This window comes from Phascolarctos cinereus, unplaced genomic scaffold, assembly GCF_003287225.1.
Source record: "Phascolarctos cinereus isolate Bilbo 61053 unplaced genomic scaffold, phaCin_HiC Scaffold_3;HRSCAF=262, whole genome shotgun sequence".
NCBI lineage: Eukaryota > Metazoa > Chordata > Mammalia > Diprotodontia > Phascolarctidae > Phascolarctos > Phascolarctos cinereus.
In genome coordinates, this window is record NW_027555736.1 from 56,923,412 (window position 1) to 56,943,287 (window position 19,876).

The 19,876-nt window shown below is 43.1% G+C and overlaps 1 protein-coding gene across 7 annotated transcripts in view; it reads right to left on the reverse strand.

The window, feature by feature from the left end:
- Window positions 1-4,632: 4,632 nt before the first annotated feature.
- The window catches only part of DLG5 (discs large MAGUK scaffold protein 5), a 153,445-nt gene continuing 138,201 nt past the window's right edge, over window positions 4,633-19,876 (reverse strand). For all 7 annotated transcript variants that reach the window (XM_021006096.1, XM_021006092.1, XM_021006094.1 and 4 more), the window contains 9 exons: window positions 17,949-18,132; window positions 16,524-16,672; window positions 15,674-15,844; window positions 12,791-12,987; window positions 11,143-11,286; window positions 10,619-10,746; window positions 9,847-9,956; window positions 9,153-9,262; window positions 4,633-6,637 (listed from right to left, as the gene is read on the reverse strand). In XM_021006096.1, the coding sequence (XP_020861755.1) occupies window positions 6,534-6,637; window positions 9,153-9,262; window positions 9,847-9,956; window positions 10,619-10,746; window positions 11,143-11,286; window positions 12,791-12,987; window positions 15,674-15,844; window positions 16,524-16,672; window positions 17,949-18,132 (1,297 nt within the window). In that variant the 3' untranslated portion in view covers window positions 4,633-6,533. The remainder of the gene's footprint in view (window positions 6,638-9,152; window positions 9,263-9,846; window positions 9,957-10,618; window positions 10,747-11,142; window positions 11,287-12,790; window positions 12,988-15,673; window positions 15,845-16,523; window positions 16,673-17,948; window positions 18,133-19,876) is intronic.

Genomic DNA, 19,876 nt, shown 5'->3' on the forward strand with positions numbered 1-19,876 from the left:
AGCTGGTTCTTAATCTAGGGTCCATGAACTTGCTTTTTATGCTTTTATAACTGTTCCGGCATAATCAGTTTTCCTGAGAACATAAGTAGGCCATAAGTTCCTTGAGAGCAGGGATAGCTTCATTTTTATCTGTATCTCAAATGCCTAACATAGTACCTAGCACACAGGAGGCACTCACTGAATACCTATTTAACTGAACTGAGGTGATAAAACAGAGTTGTGCTGAAACAACACTGAAAGTTTGTATGGAACCCAAAACAATGTAATGTTCAAAGAAGGGAATAATCCCTGAGGTTTACCTAAGAAGGCTGAGGTAGGCAGAGCAGAAAGGGAAGGGAACTCTGGGAAGAAATACACAGTACACATTTGAAGAGTTAAAAAAAAAACCCAGTCTACCTGGAAAACAAAAGCTTGACGTTGGGAAATAATAATAGGAGGTAGATTTAGGGCCAGACTGAGGAAGGCCTCGAATGCCTGTTTAGACTTTGCTTCTCCTTCCCAGGAACCGTTTCACCATCTGCAAAACTGTATTGGATTAAATGATGAATGTCCTCAAGGTTCCTCTATGAAGCCCTCCCTGATATCCCCAGACAGAAGTAAGCCCTCAGGTGTTTAGGCCTCTTCTATATTTTAATTTGCATTATAATTGCTCGTATATGCATGTTTTGTGTTCACAATTAGATTGTAAGCTCCTTGAGGGTAGGTCCCATGCTTCATGGCATCTTTGAAGCCGCTTGATATTTATGAAACTGAGTTCAAGTCCCCTTTGTAGCTCTTAAGAGTCTACAGCCTGTGCAATGGTAACCCTCCCAAAGTTTCTAAACGAGGAGTGTTGTCATTCAAGCTGAATTTGAGGAAGACATATCTAATCGAATGCAGAAGGCTAATTAGGATTTGGAGGACATCTAGCTCAACCCCTTTATTTTAGAAATGAAGAAACTGAGGCCCAAAGAGGGTCAGTGACTCACCCAAGATCATGACAATGTCAAGATTCAAATCCAGATCTTTTGACTACAGGTCCAGCACTTTTCCCACATTGTTAGAAAGCTCCTGCAAAATGAGGTCTGATAAGGGACTGAACCAAGTCGAATGGCTTATAGGCTTATAAAAGGGACAATCAGAAGCAAGAGCAGGGCTTGGTCAGTGGTTCATTGTCCAGACAAGGGAGAGAACAGAGCCAATGATGCCTCTGAGACTTCTGCAAGAGTACAGAATATTGGAAAGAACCCTCAACTGGAGTCCAGGCCATGGAACCGACTTACCTGTGTGCCTTTGGGTAAACGGTGCCACTTCTCAACAGCCCAAAGCACCATCTTCTGCATGAAGTCATTCTTGACACCCCCAAATGTTAGTGCCATCCTCCCAAATGACCTGGTATTTAACTGGCTTGGTACATACTGGCATTTGTTCATATTATATTTAGCCTATATATTTTATATGTATACTTGTTCTCTCACACTGTACACGTTCGTTGTGCTTTGAGATGGAAGGGACCTTTGAGATCACTGATCAATCAATCAACGTTTATTCAGAGACTACTGAGTATCAGGCACCGTGCTGGGGGTTGGGGATCAAAACAGAAGAAAAAAAAGCTTACATTCCTAACGGGAAGACAACATAGACCTATGTGAGTATGTACAGAATATAAAGAGGAATAAATAGAAACAGTGAAAACAAGAAAGTCTCATGAGGACACTCACATTTGGGAGGATCAGGAAAGACTTCCTATAGAAGGCGGGACTTGTAGGAAGGGGGGGGCATCCCATACAACGGCACAGGGGTGAGAGGTGGTGCCATGTGTGTTGTGAGGAAGAGACTGAAATCTAGTCGGACGGGAAGTTTTAAAGAAATCCAAGCTATCAACAATCACATGAAAAATGCTCTAAATCCCAAACAATTAGAGAAATACAAATTAAAGCAACTTTAAAGTTCCACCTCATACCTACCAGACCGGCAAAGATGACAAATGTAGGAGAAGCTTCAGGAAAATAGGCCCATGAATGCACTCCTGGTGGAGCTGAGAATTGGTCCTGGTCCACTCATTCTGAAAAGCAACCCAAAAAGTCACCAAACCGTGCTCACCCTTGGACATCCAGGATAAGATTTCCCATGTGTAGTGGGAGATGTGAGATTGGAAGGCAGAAGAAAAGTTAGTAATGAGTAAAGCGATCTGGGAATCAGCAGCAGAGAAGATAACGGATTCCAAAGAGCATGAGATCACCAAGTGAAACAGTATAGAAAGAAGAGGGATTAGGATGGAGCCTTGGGTGCCACCCCACTTAGTGTGTGTGACCTGAATTCGGATCAAAGACACTGAGAAGAAACAGTCAGACTTACAGAAAAAGAATCAGGAGGGAGAAACCTAGAGAAAAGAGGGTATCAAGGAGAAGAGGGCGATCAACAGCGTCAAAGACTGCAGAGAGGTCAAGGCTGATGACTTGATTTTGTGGGAGGAACAGATTGACTGTTTAAAAACTTTTTATTTGAAAAACTAAATAAGCTAAAACAAAAAAAGAAATCAAATTCGGCTGAAATAAAAATACAGGAGAGGGAGTAACAGACAAAAAGGCTGGAAAGATCAACGAGGATCAGATTGTACGGAGCTTTCATGCCTAAACAGAGGAGTTTACATTTGATCCTGTAAGAAACAGGAAGCCCCTGGAGCTGACTGAGCCCCTGGGGAGTGACGTGGCCAGATCTGAGTTCAGTAAAAATTACCTTGGCAGCAGTGCGTGGGACGGACTGGTGTGGTGAGAGACAGAGGCTGTTACACGCATCTAGGGGAAAGGTGATAAGGAACTGAACTAAGGTGGGAGCGGTTCAATTAAAGAGGTCAGACGTTAGAGACGCAGGTAAAAATGGCAACTAATTAAATGTTGGAGGGGGGAGGCAGAGGGAAGAATCAAACATAGTGCCAAGGTGATGAACCTGGGAGACTCAAAGAGTGGTAATACCCCTGATAAAATAAGGAAAATTGGAAGAAGGTTTTTGAGGGGAAAAGAAAAAGAACTATTTGGGGGTGGGGGAGATAACAAACTTAGTTTTGCACTTATCATGTTTGAGGGGCAGCTAGGTGGCGCAATGGATGGAGTGCCATCCCTGGAGTCAGGAGGACCTGAGTTCAAATCCGGCCTCAGACACATAATACTTCCTAGCTGTGTGACTCTGGGCAAGTCACTTAACCCCAATTGCCTCACTTAAAAAAAAAAAGACATCTAGCTTAAATGTCTAGTAGGCAACTGGTGATGAAGGGCTGACATTCAAGGGAGAGACGGAAGCTATGTATATGCCTACCTGTGTGTGTTATCTGCAAAAAAAAAAAATGATAGTTAAACCCATGGAAACTGAAGAGGAGAGAAAGAACGAAGAAAGCCCTGGTTAGAGCCGTGGGGTGTAGAACACATACAACAGTGGTGTATCCTTGGGTTACGCCCAGTGTGGTGAGGGTGTGGACATGGATGATGAGGCAGCAAAGGAGACTGAGACGGAGCAATCAGACAGTCAGAAAGAGAACCAGGAGAGACCAGTGATATAAAAACCCTCCAAGAGGAAAGAATGTACATAAAAGGGTGGTCCACAGTGTCAAATGCAGCAGAGAAATTGTGAAGGGTGAGGACTGAGAAAATGCTACCAGATTTGGCAAGTAAGAGATCACTGATAACTTTGGACAGAGCAGTTTCAGTTAAGTGAGCCTAAAGCTAGTCTGTCATCAGTCAACAAGCTTTTTTTTTTTGGCAAGGCCATTGTGGTTAAGTGACTTGCCCAGGGTCACACAGCTAGTGAGTGTTATATATCTGAGGCTGGATTTGAACTCATGTTCTCCTGACTTCAGGGCTGGTGCTCTATCCACTGCGCCACCTACCTGCCCCACAACAAGCATTTATGAAGAGCCAAGTACGTGCCAGGCAGCAGGTGGGAAAAAGTCCCTTTTTCCCAAGGAGCTCATATTCTAATGGAGAAGCCAGATCACAAAGAGTTGAGGCATGAGGAGGGTATGTGAAGACAGCTTTTCCCCAGAAGTTGGCTGAGAAAGGGAAGAGAGATAAAAGACGGCAGCTTGAGGGGATGGTTGTTGCTAGTGAAGGCATTTTTTTTTTAAAGATGAAGGCGACTTAGGCATTTGAAGGCAGTAGGGAAGGAACCAACAGATAAGGGAAAATTGATTTGAGAGAGAAGGGATGATTGAGGTTGCAATCTGCTGAAAACAACAGGAAGAGATGAGACCAAACACAGGCGTAGATATTGTTAAACTGACCTTAGAAAGGCCACCAGGAGACAGGGATGGCACCAGAGGGTTTTGAGATGAAGAGCACAGCAGGACCTCACATTGAATGGTCTCGATTTTTAAGAAGTGAGTTCCTCAGCTAAAAGGAGTGCAAGGGGTAGGTGTTGGAGGATTGAAAGAGAGAAGAAAAAAACTGAATCATGTGATATACATCATGTTAAAGTGATATAGGGAATCAATCAATCAGGGAGGAATAAAATGACTGCAGTGACACAGTGCAGAGGCAAAGTGGTCTTTCCATTGGACCAATGCCCCATTTCAGAGAAGGCAACAATGTAACTCACAAGGCAAGGAAGTAGATGGGGGAAGGAAAGGGGAAAAGCTAATAAAGAATACTGCAACACAAGTACAGAAATTGACCTTTATTCATCATACTAATCAGCTTCTTTAACTTTTTTGGTTTTTTTTATACAAAGTGACATTTGTTTAGTACAGAAAATCCTGGTCAGAACAGTACCTGTCTGTTTTAATCGTACCAAAGTCCAACTCTATCCTCAACTCAGGGGAAGAAAAAACAAACACCAAAAAAACAAACAAAAACCCTGCTACCCCTCACTAGGAAAGCTATCTCGTTTAGGTAATACACCAGTACATAATCTACAGTTGTGGTTTGTTTTTTTATTTTATTTTTTTTAATATTTTTATATCTTTGTTTTTTTTTAAGGAGTTTGAGCTAGAAAATGTGTACCTGTAAAACAAGGAACAAAATTCAGGACTGATATAGTTCTTTCTTTTGAGGAAGTGTGCAAGAAAAAAAAATCCCTTTTTTATTTTTTTTTTAAAAAACCAAATAAAACACAAAACTACAACCTGTAGTCTAGAACTAAAAAAAATTTTTTAAGACTTCTTGCTAGAAAAATGAAATGTTAGGAACAGTCCATAAAGCCTCCTCAAATGAAACTGGGATAAACCGAAGAGAGTACAGTACCTACAAAGAGAACAAATAGTTGATGGAGAAGGGAGAGGCAATCTTCTTCCAGGGCCCACCCAAGCTTTCGAAGTGCACAAGCAAATCCAAAGTGCTGCTTTATCACAGAGCGGGGTACACAGCGCGACTGAATGTTACAAACAACAGAAAAAACCCCTTGGTTTTTACTGACTGATTCCAGATAGTGTGAACACTACTATCAAAAGCTTTTGATCCAAAGCCCAAAACTGTGACCATTTTCATATCAAATTTAAACAAAACAAGATTATGTGACTGCTACATACGCTAAAGAACAAAGCAAAAGAATTATCCTACAAAATTGCACCAGTAAAAGCTATTGATATTTACAGACTTTTAACAATGACAGAACAGCATGCATTGGACCGAGTTTACTGCCTTGCTTTCCCCCTCCTCCCACCACTACCAGTCCCCCAAACCAAACTGATTATATTATTACTTAACAAATTGAGTTCAGAATGATCAGATCATCTTCTGGTCTTTAAATATAAATCTACCCAAGTAGAGATGGGGAGAGAAGGGTGGAGAGAAGCAATTTTAACCAGAGGAATTTAAAATAACTCCGAAGTACAGGAGAGAGGCCTTTGATTCTGCCACCCAAAAGTGGGCAAAAGGATCACCTTGCAAATTTATCTAAGAGATGATTCCAGAGATCCCAGGAGAATTTCCAAAGGTTTCCAAAGCCCACCAAATCCCCCCTTCCCTGGACCGACCCTCACTGACCCCAGTACAAACACACAGTCCACTCCCCTCGCCCCCCTAACTCACAGTGCCCTCTCCCTTCTATTCCAAAGTGTGGCTTCACTGAGAACAGGCACAAAAAGGACAGACTGAACAAGAAAAACACGAGAGTAAGAGATGAGGACGGTGGGAGAAAGGGACCAAGACGGCAACAGGCCACAAGGACATTCAAGTAAACATAAACAGCCCAATACTTAGAAAAGGTTTGTAAACTTGTGAATCTAGAAGGTTCTTTCTGCAGCACTGATAATCTGCTGGCTAAAAAAAAAAAAAGGGTGGTCTACCTTGTACCCCCACCATATTAGAAGTCAGTCAGTCAGTCTCTCTCTCTCTTTCTCTCTCTCTCTAGGAAAATAAATGCACAAGTGAGAGAGAAATGAATTCCGATGGCCAAGGCTTCGTTCGGTCTTATTCAGTCACTTTAAGCAGGTGCTTTTGGTTATCTGTGTTAGTGTCTCAATCCCCTTCATGAAGAACTGTCTGAATATATATAATATTTAAAGTCTGGCTGTCTATTTACATCGGAAGAATATGTTCTGCATTTCACAGCAAAATGTCTGTCTACAGTGGGCAAGCTGGAATCCACAGGACTTTATTTTGTTCTTCATCGACAGTCGTCAAGATCTGAGTGCAAATGTTAGCAAGGGCTCCGCCCTGGACGATACCTGTACAACACAGAGAAGCAACAGAGAAAAGGTCAATTCTTCCTCATTGCAAGATCAGCTGTCCAGGTGGTGGATGGGAAACCTCAGAAGCAGAACCAAGACAATTTCTGAAGGTGAGCTAAGTTGGGGGTAAGATCTTGGACTTCTAGAGAAAAAAGGTCCCACAGAGGAAAGGAAGGAATGAAAAGTACTTAAATACTTGTTGTATGCCAATCCTTGAGCACTGGAGTTACAAATAAAAATGCCAAATAATCCCCGTTCTCAAGGACGTTGCATGCTAACTGGCAGAGAAGAACACACAGAAGGGTTCAGTTTCAAAGAAAATGGAAAGATTCAACAGTCTTTCAGTTTCAGTGACAAGACAGCAGTAAAATCTCCTGGCCCTCCATCACACTGGGAGGATTTTAACCGGTAACTCCCTGTTCTCATGCAAGGGAAGCGAGGCTTGAGGGTTGGAGCGGAGTCTGGGCTCTGGGTTATCTCCTCCTGGAAGTGGGGACAGAGTCAGCAGAGAGAATCTTAAACCCTGCGATACTTCAAATCTGCTATAGAGAAAGAAGCAGGTTGGGTCAGGTTGAGGCTCTCCCCTGAGTTGTACTGATATGGCGGGCAAGAAGAAGGCCATGTAGAAACTGTCTATTTTAACTAATTGTTTCTTGCTAATGAGGCACTAAAAGCTCAATTCTTGGTTTCTATCTGCTATAGAAGTGCTATCAGCACCCTCTAAACTTCCACGCCCTGGTACAAAGGACTGATCACCCACACCCAGTTAAAAAGCTCTGCTTAGCAGGCTGCTGGTGTTCCCTTCATTCTCTGCCTGTCTGCTGCCCACTTTTAGTCTTTTCTGAGCCCTGTTCCTGACACCATCAGGAAAGTGGAGCCGAGATGGAAAAATAGATCAAACACTATTATAAAACATTGTGAACGTTTATATTAGGTATTTATTTAATTTTTAACTTATTAAAATAAAAATATATAAAACATAACTCTTATAAAATACATTTTGCTCCTTATTTAAAATGGTTTCATATGCTAGGATACTGAAATGATCGGTAAACATGGGGTTTAAGGTTTCCGACAGGCTTTCAAAAAGACAGGCATTCCATTGCCCCAAAACCAGGAAAAATCAGGAATTTTTTTTTTAACTTGAAAAAGCTACTCCTAAGGGAAACACCACCCAAGTAAAGCTGGATTTGCCCAACCTTACAATTGGTGGAATGTTGACATTTCAGACAACAGCTCTAGAGTGTTTGCCATGATTGTCAGTTACTATCAGAAACCTGGGGAAAATGAAAAGAAATGTAAATCCAAGTGCTAAGTATGTTTTTTTTCTTTGAAAAAAAATTACTGATGTGTTTTGTTTTTCTGTCTCAAACATTTAGAGATTACTGCCACTTTGTGAATGATTTCCTGTTAACAAAATGGTTAAGTAGAACCAATAATACAGTGACCTCATCTGCAAGTGTGCCTAACATTACGCATCTGTGATGGCTAAGTATCGTACAATCTCTATTACTGAGAGTTATAATGGAGCAAATAGTTTATGGGAAGTGAGATGCCAAAGATAGGAAAATAAAACTAAAGTATATCAGACATACGTCCCTCCTGGTAGATACCACCGCTAGAATTCTTTGCAAGCTGATTAAAACTGACCCCCAACTCCCAGACTACACATCTTGTCCTTTCCTGGCAGATCTGCTTCAAATTTTCAAAATGACTTGGAAGCCAGAGAGTAAATCAGCAGCAGGAAAAATGAGGCCTTGGGCTTTTAAATAAGATAAATGAAAAACGCCTAGGCCTAGCTTAGACCTTCCTCAAACACCAACATGGGGCAACAACTAACTTTTCTGCCCTCTGATGCTGAAAGGATCAGTTAACTGTTATCATAGACGTTATAGCTATTTATGAAAGCATTCAATCTATTACTGAGCACAGAATACAGCCATCATCACACCGGGAATTTTCCCCACATTTAGTGGGTACATAGGTTAGAAATGTGGGACTTTTACAATTTACAATTTAAATATACAAACATGAGTGCCCACTCCTTGAGGGCAGGGATTGTTTTGTTTTGCACTGTAGCCTAGGCTCTTATTTAATACAACTTTAATGAAGTTGAAAGGAATATACAGAGTGAGACTGTGACAATTTGTTTTGCTTGAGTATGCACATTTGTTCCAAGGGCTCTGATTTTCCTATTTGTTTTGTTTCATTTTGGGGGGAATGAGAAGGAGAGAAAACATGTGCTTCTTCATTAAAAAAAAAAACCCTGTTATTAAAAAAGAAAGAAAGGGGTGTGATTTGGTGGGATTCTCCCAACACCCCACCCCCAATAATGAAATATTGAGCCGGATGTTAGACAAAAAAGCAAGGCCAGCAAACCTCATGTTTTCCAAAACTGTTGCTTCCATCCCACTCCCCCAAAGTCCTCACCCCATCTCATTCCTATATTTGCAAAAGAAACAGATGACATCAGCTTCCTGACCCAGCCCATTAATGCCAAAGGATGGCTCACCTGTGAAATACTTGCTGTATTCCTGTTCTATCTTCTGAGCTGTCTCAAATTGTTCTTTGGAATATCTCTGTGTGACTTTGTCCCTCAGGAAGATGGGGTCTCTCTGTTCTCTGTTGGAACACCCACAGCAGAATTAGGCTAAGAGGCCTCACTTTTTCACTGTTAGCCTTTTTTGTCCAGGGCCGTGGGAAGCAGCCAAGGGAAACGTAACCACGGTGAAGGGGGCCCCCTAGTGTGTATTCTTGTAAAGGAGCAACCTGACCCTGTTGCTGGAATTGGAGTAGGGGGAGAACGTACCAGAAAGCATCATTGCAATGGAAAAAGTTTAAAATATGTGCACTGGTGCATAAAATATGTGCACTGCAGTGCCTCTGCTGGAATCATGAGGGCAAGGAAGACGAGGTCAGAGAACGTTAGAGCTGAATGGCTTCTTAGATATCACCTACATCTGATTCCATCATTTTATGATAAAAAGATTAACGCAAACAGAAGTGATGCACCTAACCCACAGTACCACCCTCACTCAGCAAGTTAGAAATCAAAGTTAGACCAGAACCTAGGCCTCTTGCCCCAAAGCCAATGCTCCAATGTGCCAACCCTGTCTCTTAACAAGAGAGGTAAACAATGACTTCAGTACAACCCCTTGACCCACTCTGACAGAGACCCAGAAGCCTCGACCCGGAAGGTCACTTACTTGATCTGTTTAGCATTCTTGTAGCGGATGAAGATGACAATGGGGTAGATGTGGATGCTATGGAGCCGTTCGATGGCGTGTGGACCAATGTCCAGGAGACAGTGGCAGTCCTAAGACAACAATCAGCACACCATCAGTACACTAGGATAAAACAACACTTGGGCAGAGCTGGTGGACAGAGGCAGCACACGGCCTTTTAGTAAACATTTCATCTTCTCTAAGGAAGCCAATACACAGGCAGTCTTCTGACCAAACTCCTTCCTTCTATTGCAAGGAATTCATTAATGTTTCCATCATGTTACCACCCCCCCCACTTCACAGAAATCTCCCTTACTCTATAATTAACACATAAGTATCTAACAGTCATTAAGGAATTACAATATGGCTTCCATGAACAATAACCTACAAACTTTAAGAAACCAATCCAAGAGAAAGCCTGTATCATGGCGCCATCAGCTGCTTGACTTCAGTGAGATGAGATCCAGATGGCCCGAATTTAACCTACGTACCTATGAATTCACAGATACTAAGTGTTACCTGGAAAATATCCACCTTCTTCTAAAGATGGACACAGATGCACAGTTAAAAAAACCTGCCAAAGCAGGGAATCATATAATCAACCTGCTATTTTAATGGAAGAGAAAACTGAGATCCAGAGATGCGACATGCAGAATATCACAGAGAATGTTGTAGGGCATCCAGAGCTGACCACTCCTACTTCTTGAGCTCTCTCTGGCTCCACACCTACAGACTAAAGCAGGGACATCAGTACCTTCTCTGTTATCTCCTTTATTGATGCTACAGTGGTCACATCGAAATGGCCACTTCTCCTTTTATAGTCAATGAACAGGCAGTCCTTGACCCCTCGCTCAATGGCCTGTTGGGAGGCCTTCATCACCTCTGAAAGACACAAAAAGATATGAATGGCTCTCTTCCCTTGGAGCTACCCTAAATCGCTCTCCCTGTCACTTAGGATAATGTCTTGTTCGGGTAACCTGGCTCTGGTCACAACCTTTCCTATACTTTAAGGTGCCCCAAAGTCTTCTTTCTCTTTTCTATATTAGATACTCCTTGGTTTCCCTACATCTTCTCATGACTCTTTCTCCCAAAGTTTCTAGTAATCTTATAGTTTCTCCTGAGAAAATGTAACTGTTATTTCAATGCTAACTTGTTATCCCAAACATAAGATGTAGTAAGAAGAATAAGAAAGACACAGTATGAATAAGTATTCTTACAGACTGTGGTCACCAATATTGGCTAACTGAGGCATTCTGTCTTCCCAAGAAGTCTACCTACCCAGAGGACATCTGCAAAACTTTCCAGGAGCCTCCTTCACCAACATGTCCTTCACAGCATCAAGTAAAGGTCCCAGAATCAATACAGGCCTTGGAGAAGTGCAGTCCACCTTCTGCACCCGCTGATAAGCCAGGCTGACTGAATCTGAAAAAGGAAAACATCAAGAGATGAGCAGGGGGCTCAGAGAGGGGAAAATGGCTCAACTCTTAACTTGGATCAGAACTAATTTTTCAGTTGGCCAGAAGAGAAGGCTAAGGAAGCCATTTCTTACACACACACACACACACACACACACACACACACACACACTGAATAGTAGTCAGTTAATTAATAAACATTTGTTAAGTGCTTACTATGTGCCCTCAGGGAGGTCACAGTCTCGAGGGGGAAACAGCATGCAAATAATTATGTGCAAGCTATATACAGGATAATTAAGAAGTAATCAACAGAGGTAAGGCACTAGAATTAAGAGGAATTGGGAAAGGTTTCCTGTAGAAGGTGGGAATTTAGCTGGAACTTAAATTCAAGGAAGTAAGGGAAGCCATGAGGCAGAAATGATGAAAGCAAGCATCTCAGCTAGTGAAAATGCCCAGGAGTCAAGAGATGGAGTGTTTTGTTCAAGAAGAGCAAGACAAGCATTGTCACTAATTTGAGAGTTTGTGGGAAAGTATATGGAGTAAGAAGACTAGAAAGCAGAAAATGGGGGAACGGATAGGTTATGAAGAACTTGAACACCATCCAGAAAATTTTATATTTGATCCTGGAAGTGACAGGAAATCACTGGAATTTATCGGGGCAGGAAAGACATGGTTGGACCTGTGCTTTAGGAAAATCACTTTAGTGGCTGAATGGAGAATAGACTGGAGTAAGGAGAGACTTGAGGCAGGCAGACCCAATATCAGTGCAATAGTCTAGGCATGAAGGGCAGAGCACCTGCACCAACATGGCGAAGAAAGGGGCCATATTCTAGACATGTTACAAAAGAGAAATCAACAGGTCTTGGTAAAGCTTGCATACAGGGACCAAGAGATAATGAGGAATTGTGGATGACACCAAGGTTGGGAGCCTGAGGGACTGGGAGGATGGTGGTGGCTTCAATAATAATAGAGAATTTGGAACCGGGAGTTGTATTTGAGGAGCGTCACAATTCTAACTTTTCCTTCTGCTACCTAAGTATAAAGAATACTTTCATCATTCATATCTCCTATTCATAACCCTCCTTATACCTCTGAGTCTGACTATCACACCCCACATGAAATACACAGGACCTCTATAGAGAATGAGGAGTATATTACACAGGTCTACCAAGAAAGTATTGGATACAGCTTAAAGTGGGGAGGGGAAGGGAAACTCAACCCAATGTTTGGAAAGAAAAGCAGAAAGACACTTGTTTGAAACCTACAATTAATTAAAATCAATCAACACAAGTTGCTCCACTGAGAGCTGAGAACCATGCCTTTGAAGGGGTCTTGGGAATACTCCACCAAAAGTGGTGTTTAATCAGTGCTTACTGCATCAAATGGCAACGACCTAAGACTGATCATCCCCTGAGCCCCTCCCTGAGATCTGCAACCAGCAGCCTACAATTTAGCCTGGAAAGGAAACCTGAGGGATAGCCAGCCCCTCTAAGGCCACCAAAGTCACTTGCCCTCCAGGAAGGGAATGGAGTCTGTGCTGATGGTGTCCAGAGCCAGCAAGTCTTTGCTATCCTTAGAGCCATTCCGTTTATGCTTCTGTTTTCTTCGAAAGAAGGACCTCCGTGCCGCGGCTGACAACGTCTTTGAGGAGTTGTTTTCATCTTTGACCTCAGACATGCTGTGCCTCCTGGAGACTTCCTGGTCCATCCTACAGTAAGAAATGGTACAGCTGAATGTTAGCGTGGGCAGGAAGCTCAAGCATCATCTAGTCTAGTGCCACCCAAGGTCAAATGGTTAACAGCAGAGTAGGCGTGACCCAGGACTTCAACAACAGGGGCCTTACAAATAGATATGTCCACCTGAAGCTACTTTCTTCATCCACCCACCATTCCATTATACAAAGGTGACATTCCTTTTAGGCCACCAGTCTCACGAGTCAAATACATGCCTTAGAAGTAAACCGTCTGAAACAGGAAAATGATAAATGTTGGAGAAGCTGTGGGAAAATTGGAACATTACTGCATTGTTAGTGGAGTTGTGAAATGATTCAACCATTTTGGAGAACAATTTGGAACTATGCCCAAAGGGCTATAAAAATGTGCATACCCTTTGACCCAGCAATAGCACTTCTAGGGCTATATCCCAAAGAGATCATACAAATGGGAAAAGGACCCACATGTACAAAAATATTCATAGCAGCTCTTTTTGTGGTGGCAAAGAACTGGAAATTGAGGGGATGCCCATCAATTGGGGAATGGCTGAACAAGTTGTGGTATATGAATGTAATGGAATACTATTGTGCTATAAGAAATGATAAACAGGCTGACTTCAGAAACACCAGGAAAGACGTCTATGGTCTGATGCTGAGTGAAGTGAGCAGAACCAAGAGAATGCTGTACATAACAACAGCCATGTTGTGCGATGACTAATATTGATAAACTTAACCCTTCCCAGCAATACAAGAATCTAAGACACCTCCAGAGGCCTCGTGATGGAAAATGCTATCCACATCCAAAGAAAGAACTATGAAAGTTGAATTGCTATTTTTTTCTCTTTTGTTGAGTTTTGTTTTCTCTTTCTGATGGTTCCTCCTATTGGTTTTAATTTTTACTTACAACACCACTAATGTGAAAATATGTTTAATAAGAATGTAAAGGTATAGCCTATATCAGATTGTGTGCCGTCTTGGGGAGGGTGGTGGGGAGGAAGGGGGAGAAAAATTTTAAACTCAAAAGCATATGGAAGTGATTGTTGATAAATTAAAATAATAAAATTTTTTGTAAAAAAGAAGTAAACTGTCTGGTAGCAATCAAGGTTTCTCCCTATGTAGTGATGTTTTTGGATATAATGATAATAAGGCTATGTCAAACAGTTTGTGACTTCCTCAGTGGGTACCAGTTGCACAGATGTGGACTGCAATGTCTTCATGCCCTAAGAGAGGGCTTCATGAATTGCTGTAGTCAAAAGGCAATTTTAAAATCACCTGGTGGCCAGCCCCCTAGGGAAAAGAGTAATAAATAACAGCAGCTTAATTTACACAGCTCTTGACAGTTTACACAGTGCTACATAGCTTATTTCAGCATCACAAAAATCCTAAGGGTGCAAATATTTCACTGATTTTAAGCCAGGTAAGGAAACTAAGTCTTACAGAGGCAGCTAGGCAGAGAAGTGGTTAAGTTCCATTGGACTTGGAAGCCAAGAAAGTCTGAGTTATCCTGCCTCAGATACTAGCTGTGTTACCCTAGACAAGTGCCTGAACCTTTCAGCCTCAGTTTCCCCACCTGTAAACCAAGGATATTAATGGAACCTACCCTCCCAGGGGTGTTGTGAGGATCAAATGAAATCACAAGTACAGTCCTTTGCAAATCTTAAAACACCACATAGTCCTTATTAAAAAGGTTGAATGACTTTTCCAAGGGCTCACAGCTAGGAGGACTTGGACCCAAATTGTATAACTTAGTTAACAGAAGCACTGTCCTTTCACTCGGCTTCTACCCTATTATGTAGAATCTCAGTGAGATTTGAAATCCCTGCAGACCATTATATTTGAGCATTGGACAGGCTGAAAATAAAAGGAAGAGCGTCTATTCATACACTGAGTGACGGAAAGCCCAGGAATGGGGCAAAGGAAGTGCATTCACTCTCAGCTCTTCTGGTTGCTTTGGCTCACGTATCTGAAGTCATCTTCACTCCCCCTTCCTCTCCTACCCCTCCATACCACTAACTAATGATCATATCCTCCAGAGCAGAGGTATCAAACACAGTGGGCAATACTCCTAAGGACAGCCCAATGCAGACCAAAATCCACCTGGGTAATAGTTCACTAAATAAATGAAAATCCAATAGAACGTAGCTAACGTTGACATGTGCTTTTCTAAGTCAATATGCAGCCTGTAGTGATCCTTGTGTTTGGTTTAGGGGCCCCCTTTCCTATGTGAGTTTGACTCCACTGGTCCAGTCTTCTTTCCCAACAGTCTGCCTTCTCTTGTGTCTTCTGATGCTAATACTCCAGAGGCCCCACCTTGTAAAAGACAGAGGTGCCTCCAAGTCAACTGGACCAGGGTTGAGTCTTACCTCTGACACACAGTAGCCATGGGACTCTCACTTGAGCTCTCAGGGCCACTGGGCCACTCTCTAAAAAAATCTAGAAGATGTACAAAAGGTACATGTCTGCATGAAGGAGCTTCGATATCCTAAGCAAATAAAATAACTGGTCCATTTAAAAAACAATAAACAAACAACTACTAATAAGCTCCTGATTACTTCATACCTCCCAGAAGGAGGAGACCCAGAGACTTTCCCCTCTCCCACAATGACCAAAAGGCCCATTTTCTTCCGCCTCTACACCCCCTTCTCCCTCCTCTCTGCCCCTCGGGAGCTAAACGTCCTCTCACATGTATTTGCTGGGGATCTGGCCTCTTTCCAGTTTCTGGGCATTCTCATCTAGTTGCCAGGCCATCCAACAGCCAAAGGTGCCCTGGGGGAGGGTGTCGTCAATATAGAGGATGTCGTCCTTCTTGAAGCCCAGCTCCTGATCTACTTCTGCCAGTCGGTCATACAGCGCCCTGGACCAGAGGGAGAGGAGAGAAGGGTCAGCACTTGTCTCTCCTTTGCTGTCCAAAGTCCCAAGGGATGTTCTTTCACACTCGGTCCCTAAAAGCTATGCTACCTCACACCTCCTTGCATCAGATCCAAAGACATACCTCGAGAGCAGAGTGCAATGCTTCCTGATGGGCCAGAGGCCCCCTCCAAAAAAGGACTAGGTTATTAAGTCAGGAGCTCCCCCAGGGGACAAGCTGTCTCCGCTGACCAGCCCGAGGGCAGCCAAAAACAAAGAATGAACCCCCCTCCCTCTCATCAGGGGTTGTAACTGTACATTCTGTAGCCCATGTTCACAACGTTCCCCTGTATCATAGGGAATCATCAAATCTCAGAATCATCATCTCATCGGAAACATCAAAACTCAGTGCTAGGGGTTGAAAACAAGAGACTTCCTGCCACTCTCTCCTACGCTTCTTGGACCCTAGGTCCAAATCTGGTGTTCTGCCTTGTCCCTCAAACACTTGAGAAGCTTTGTTTTGCCACTAACGTAAAAAAGCCTAAAGATGAATTAATAGCCATCCTTATGACCACCCCTAGGGACAAGACATGGGGAGATACTGATCAGAGACAGGCTGTACTTCACATCTAGCCAAAAGACAACTTAGGTTTTGTGAAAGAAACAGGGCAGGCCACCCCGAGTACCTAATGTAGAAGCCATCTCCTGGAATGTCCTTGACCTTGTTGAAATCCTCCAGGCGGTACTGCACCTTCACACGAATATTTTCACCAGGTTTCAGCATCTCCAGGTAGGCTTCCTCAGCTGTTTTATTCCTCATGTCCACAGAACCGTACTGCCAAGGGAAAGGAAAAGAAAACTGGGGGTGAGGACAGGCAGAGGGCTGAGGGTCAGGAAGGCAAGATCAAATGACAGAAAGAGAGACGAGAGAGACAGAGGACAGTAGAGACACAAAAGGAGAGAAAGAGAGATGGGTGGGCCAGAGGAAGAGAGAGGGGGGAAAAAAGTAGGGGAGAGGGAGAGAAGGGGAGGGAAGGAAAGAGGGAGAGAGAAAGAGAAAGAGACATGGGTAAAAGAAAGGAATAGAAGAAGAAAGCACAAGACAGAAAAGAGAAAAATAGGAAGGAAGAAAGAGAAGACTGAGGAGAAGGAAGAAAAAGGAGAGAGAATAAAAGACAGAGAGAGAGTAGAGAGACTGACAAAAGAGATAAAAGGAGAGAGGGAAGAGAGAAGACTGAAGAGAAAGAAAGAGGGAGCAAGAGAGAACAGAGACAGAAACAGAGCAAATATCCCTACCCTGTCCCTAGATGGCAGATTCTTCCATTTTAAACTTCCAGGCCTCTTTTTGTCTCTTCCTTTGAGTATCTTTGGCCAACACCCTCTATACTCCCTCCGTGGCTAATTCCAGATAGGCAGATTCCCTGAAGTAGAATATAACCTCCTGGGAAGCAAGATCTTCTCATTTTTGTTTTTGTACTCCCGGTTCCTAGTACAGTGCTTGGCACATAGTAGGGCTTAATAAACACTTATGAAGTGAAATAGAATCTGCCCTCTCTCTAGATCCCACATGGCCTCTCAGAAGAACTGGATGTCTCCAAAGCTGGTACATGCACCTTCTCATGTTTCCTGGGCTCATTTCTACATCCTTAACATTTTCCCTATCCTACCTACCATCCTACCTACCCATGAATATCAGGGAATGAGCTTCTTAAATATGGGAACTATATCCTCCCTGTTAGATTGGGGCTCCCTGAGGACAAGGACTATGGGTGTCCCAGTGAACCAATCAATAAGTTATTTTTTTAAGCCCCTACTACGTGCCACGCACTATGCTAGGCCCTGGGGATAGTAAGATAAAAGTAAGACAGACCTCGCCCTCAAGGTAGTTACATTCTATTAGAGGACATGGACAAAATATACATGATGCAATTTTAGGGAGACCACACTAACAGTGTGGGGCCTTGAGATCAGCCTCACAGAGAAAGGGGCATTTGAACCGACAGGGACAGGGACAGTCATGAGATCAGGGGCTCCCTAAGAGTTAAGAAGCCTAGATTCCAAGTGGTTCCCACAGGGGAGAAATTCTTCATTTAATTAGCTCATGTCCTTACCTCAAGTATAAGGTCCCCTGGCACCAGCCCCTCGGGACCACTGGCAGGACTGCCATCTTCCACGTCTGCCACAAATACCCCATGCAGGTTCCCGCCACATATCTGCACACCGAGTTCCACCTGGGACTTTTTGATGATGACAACTCGAGGTTCTGGAGTTCTCTTGTTGGCATCTGCCAAGATCCTTTGGGGGAAGAAGGGAAGTTAACTGTCTCTCAACCACCCACACAGACCCTTTGTCAAAGAAGAAGTGGGTTCCAAGCCATGGCACAGGAAGCCTGGATCTTAAAGGTGAAAGTAAAGGGACAGCCTTTAGTCTCCTCTTCCAGAAAGCTCCTGAAACAAGGGGCTGGAGCAGACTACCTGTGGAGGTTCCCTCCAGCCCAAAGATCTAAGGTTGTCATGCCAGGACTTCTATTCCAAAAGCTGCCTTGGTTATAGCCATGAATCGATAGCTCACTAAGACAGAAAGCAGGAGATAATCTAAAAAATATTGTCTGGCCTTGAAGTATGCCTCATGTTTTCTTTTGTTATACATTTATATTCATAATTATATGTTACTTAAACAATTATTAAAAATAGTCTCACTTTCTAACAATTAAGTGTCAAAAGAACCCAGTTCAAAGGCCTAATGTAACGGAAAAAGGAGAGAATTCCCCCCTCAGAAAATATTTGTCACTGGAGCATCATCTGTCTCAGAATCCCTTAGCATGGGTGGCCCCCAGAGTCCTCCCCTCCCCTCCCCTCCATTCTCCTCTCCTCTCCTTCCCTTCCCTTCATTGTCTTCTCTCTTCTCTTCTCCTCTCCTCTTCTCTTTTTCTCCTCTCTTCCCCCCTCTCCTCCCTCTATATCCAGAAGGGTACATCCTATGTAATAAGCTAACTATAAATGTTTGTCCACTGATTGATCCAACTGTAAATGTCTTCAGTGCCTACCTCACAGAGTTGTGAGGCTGAAATGACATAACAAACATAAAGGTACTCTGCAAACCTTAAAAAAAAGAAAATATTTGTCAGTGGTTGCCTCCTTTCTTCCCCGGCAGCTCCTCCTCCACAGCAGAACCCTGATCCTCCCCATCGTCAGGCCTCCTGGCTCTGGGAGAATTCATTTGAATCCCTACTCTGTTCCCATCATCAGTCTGAATAGGTTTGATATTCTATATAAATCATATAGGGATAGTCAGGTTCTTAGTGGGCCTCAAACGTTAATGTAGCATTCACTATCTATTTACTAAGTTATGGGGCTTTCTTGCACAACTGGACCATTCTCTCTTGTCCAACATGAGCAGGTGACCATCTTATGACCATTTTTAGTCAGTGGAGATGTGCTGTGCTTTACCCAACCTGTGATCCCCCTGCGAATATGTCATTTTTGTTTGGCTGGTTGGTTTTTTAGACAATTGGGGTTAAGTGACTTGCCCAGGGTCACAAAGCTAGTAAGTGTCAAGTGTTTGGTCTGAGGCCGGACTTGAAATCAGGTCCTCCCTGACGTCAGGGCGGGTTCTCTCTCCACTGCACCACCTAGCTGCCCCTTAATATGTCACTTCTGGCCCTCAAGATCAAGGTCTATCAAGCCAATGTGATTCTGGTATTTGCCATACCTCTTTTGCATATTTGGGTATCACACCCTATAATAACAAGGTCCTAGAAAAAGGAGGCATCTCAGATCATGAGGAAGATCTGAAGTCCGCTTTATTAGGAGACCACAGATATTTTAATAAAGTGTCATTGGCTCAGAAAAAAAAATCGTCACACCCCTTTTTTGTGGAAGCAAAGAAATGGAAAGAAAGTAGATGTCCATGGATGGGGAACCGCAGAACCAATCCTGCTCTATTAATATAGTGGAATACTACAGCACCATAAAAACCAACACAGAAGCCCGGGATGACTGGGATGGACATACGTCGAGTGACAGGAACAAGCAGGGCC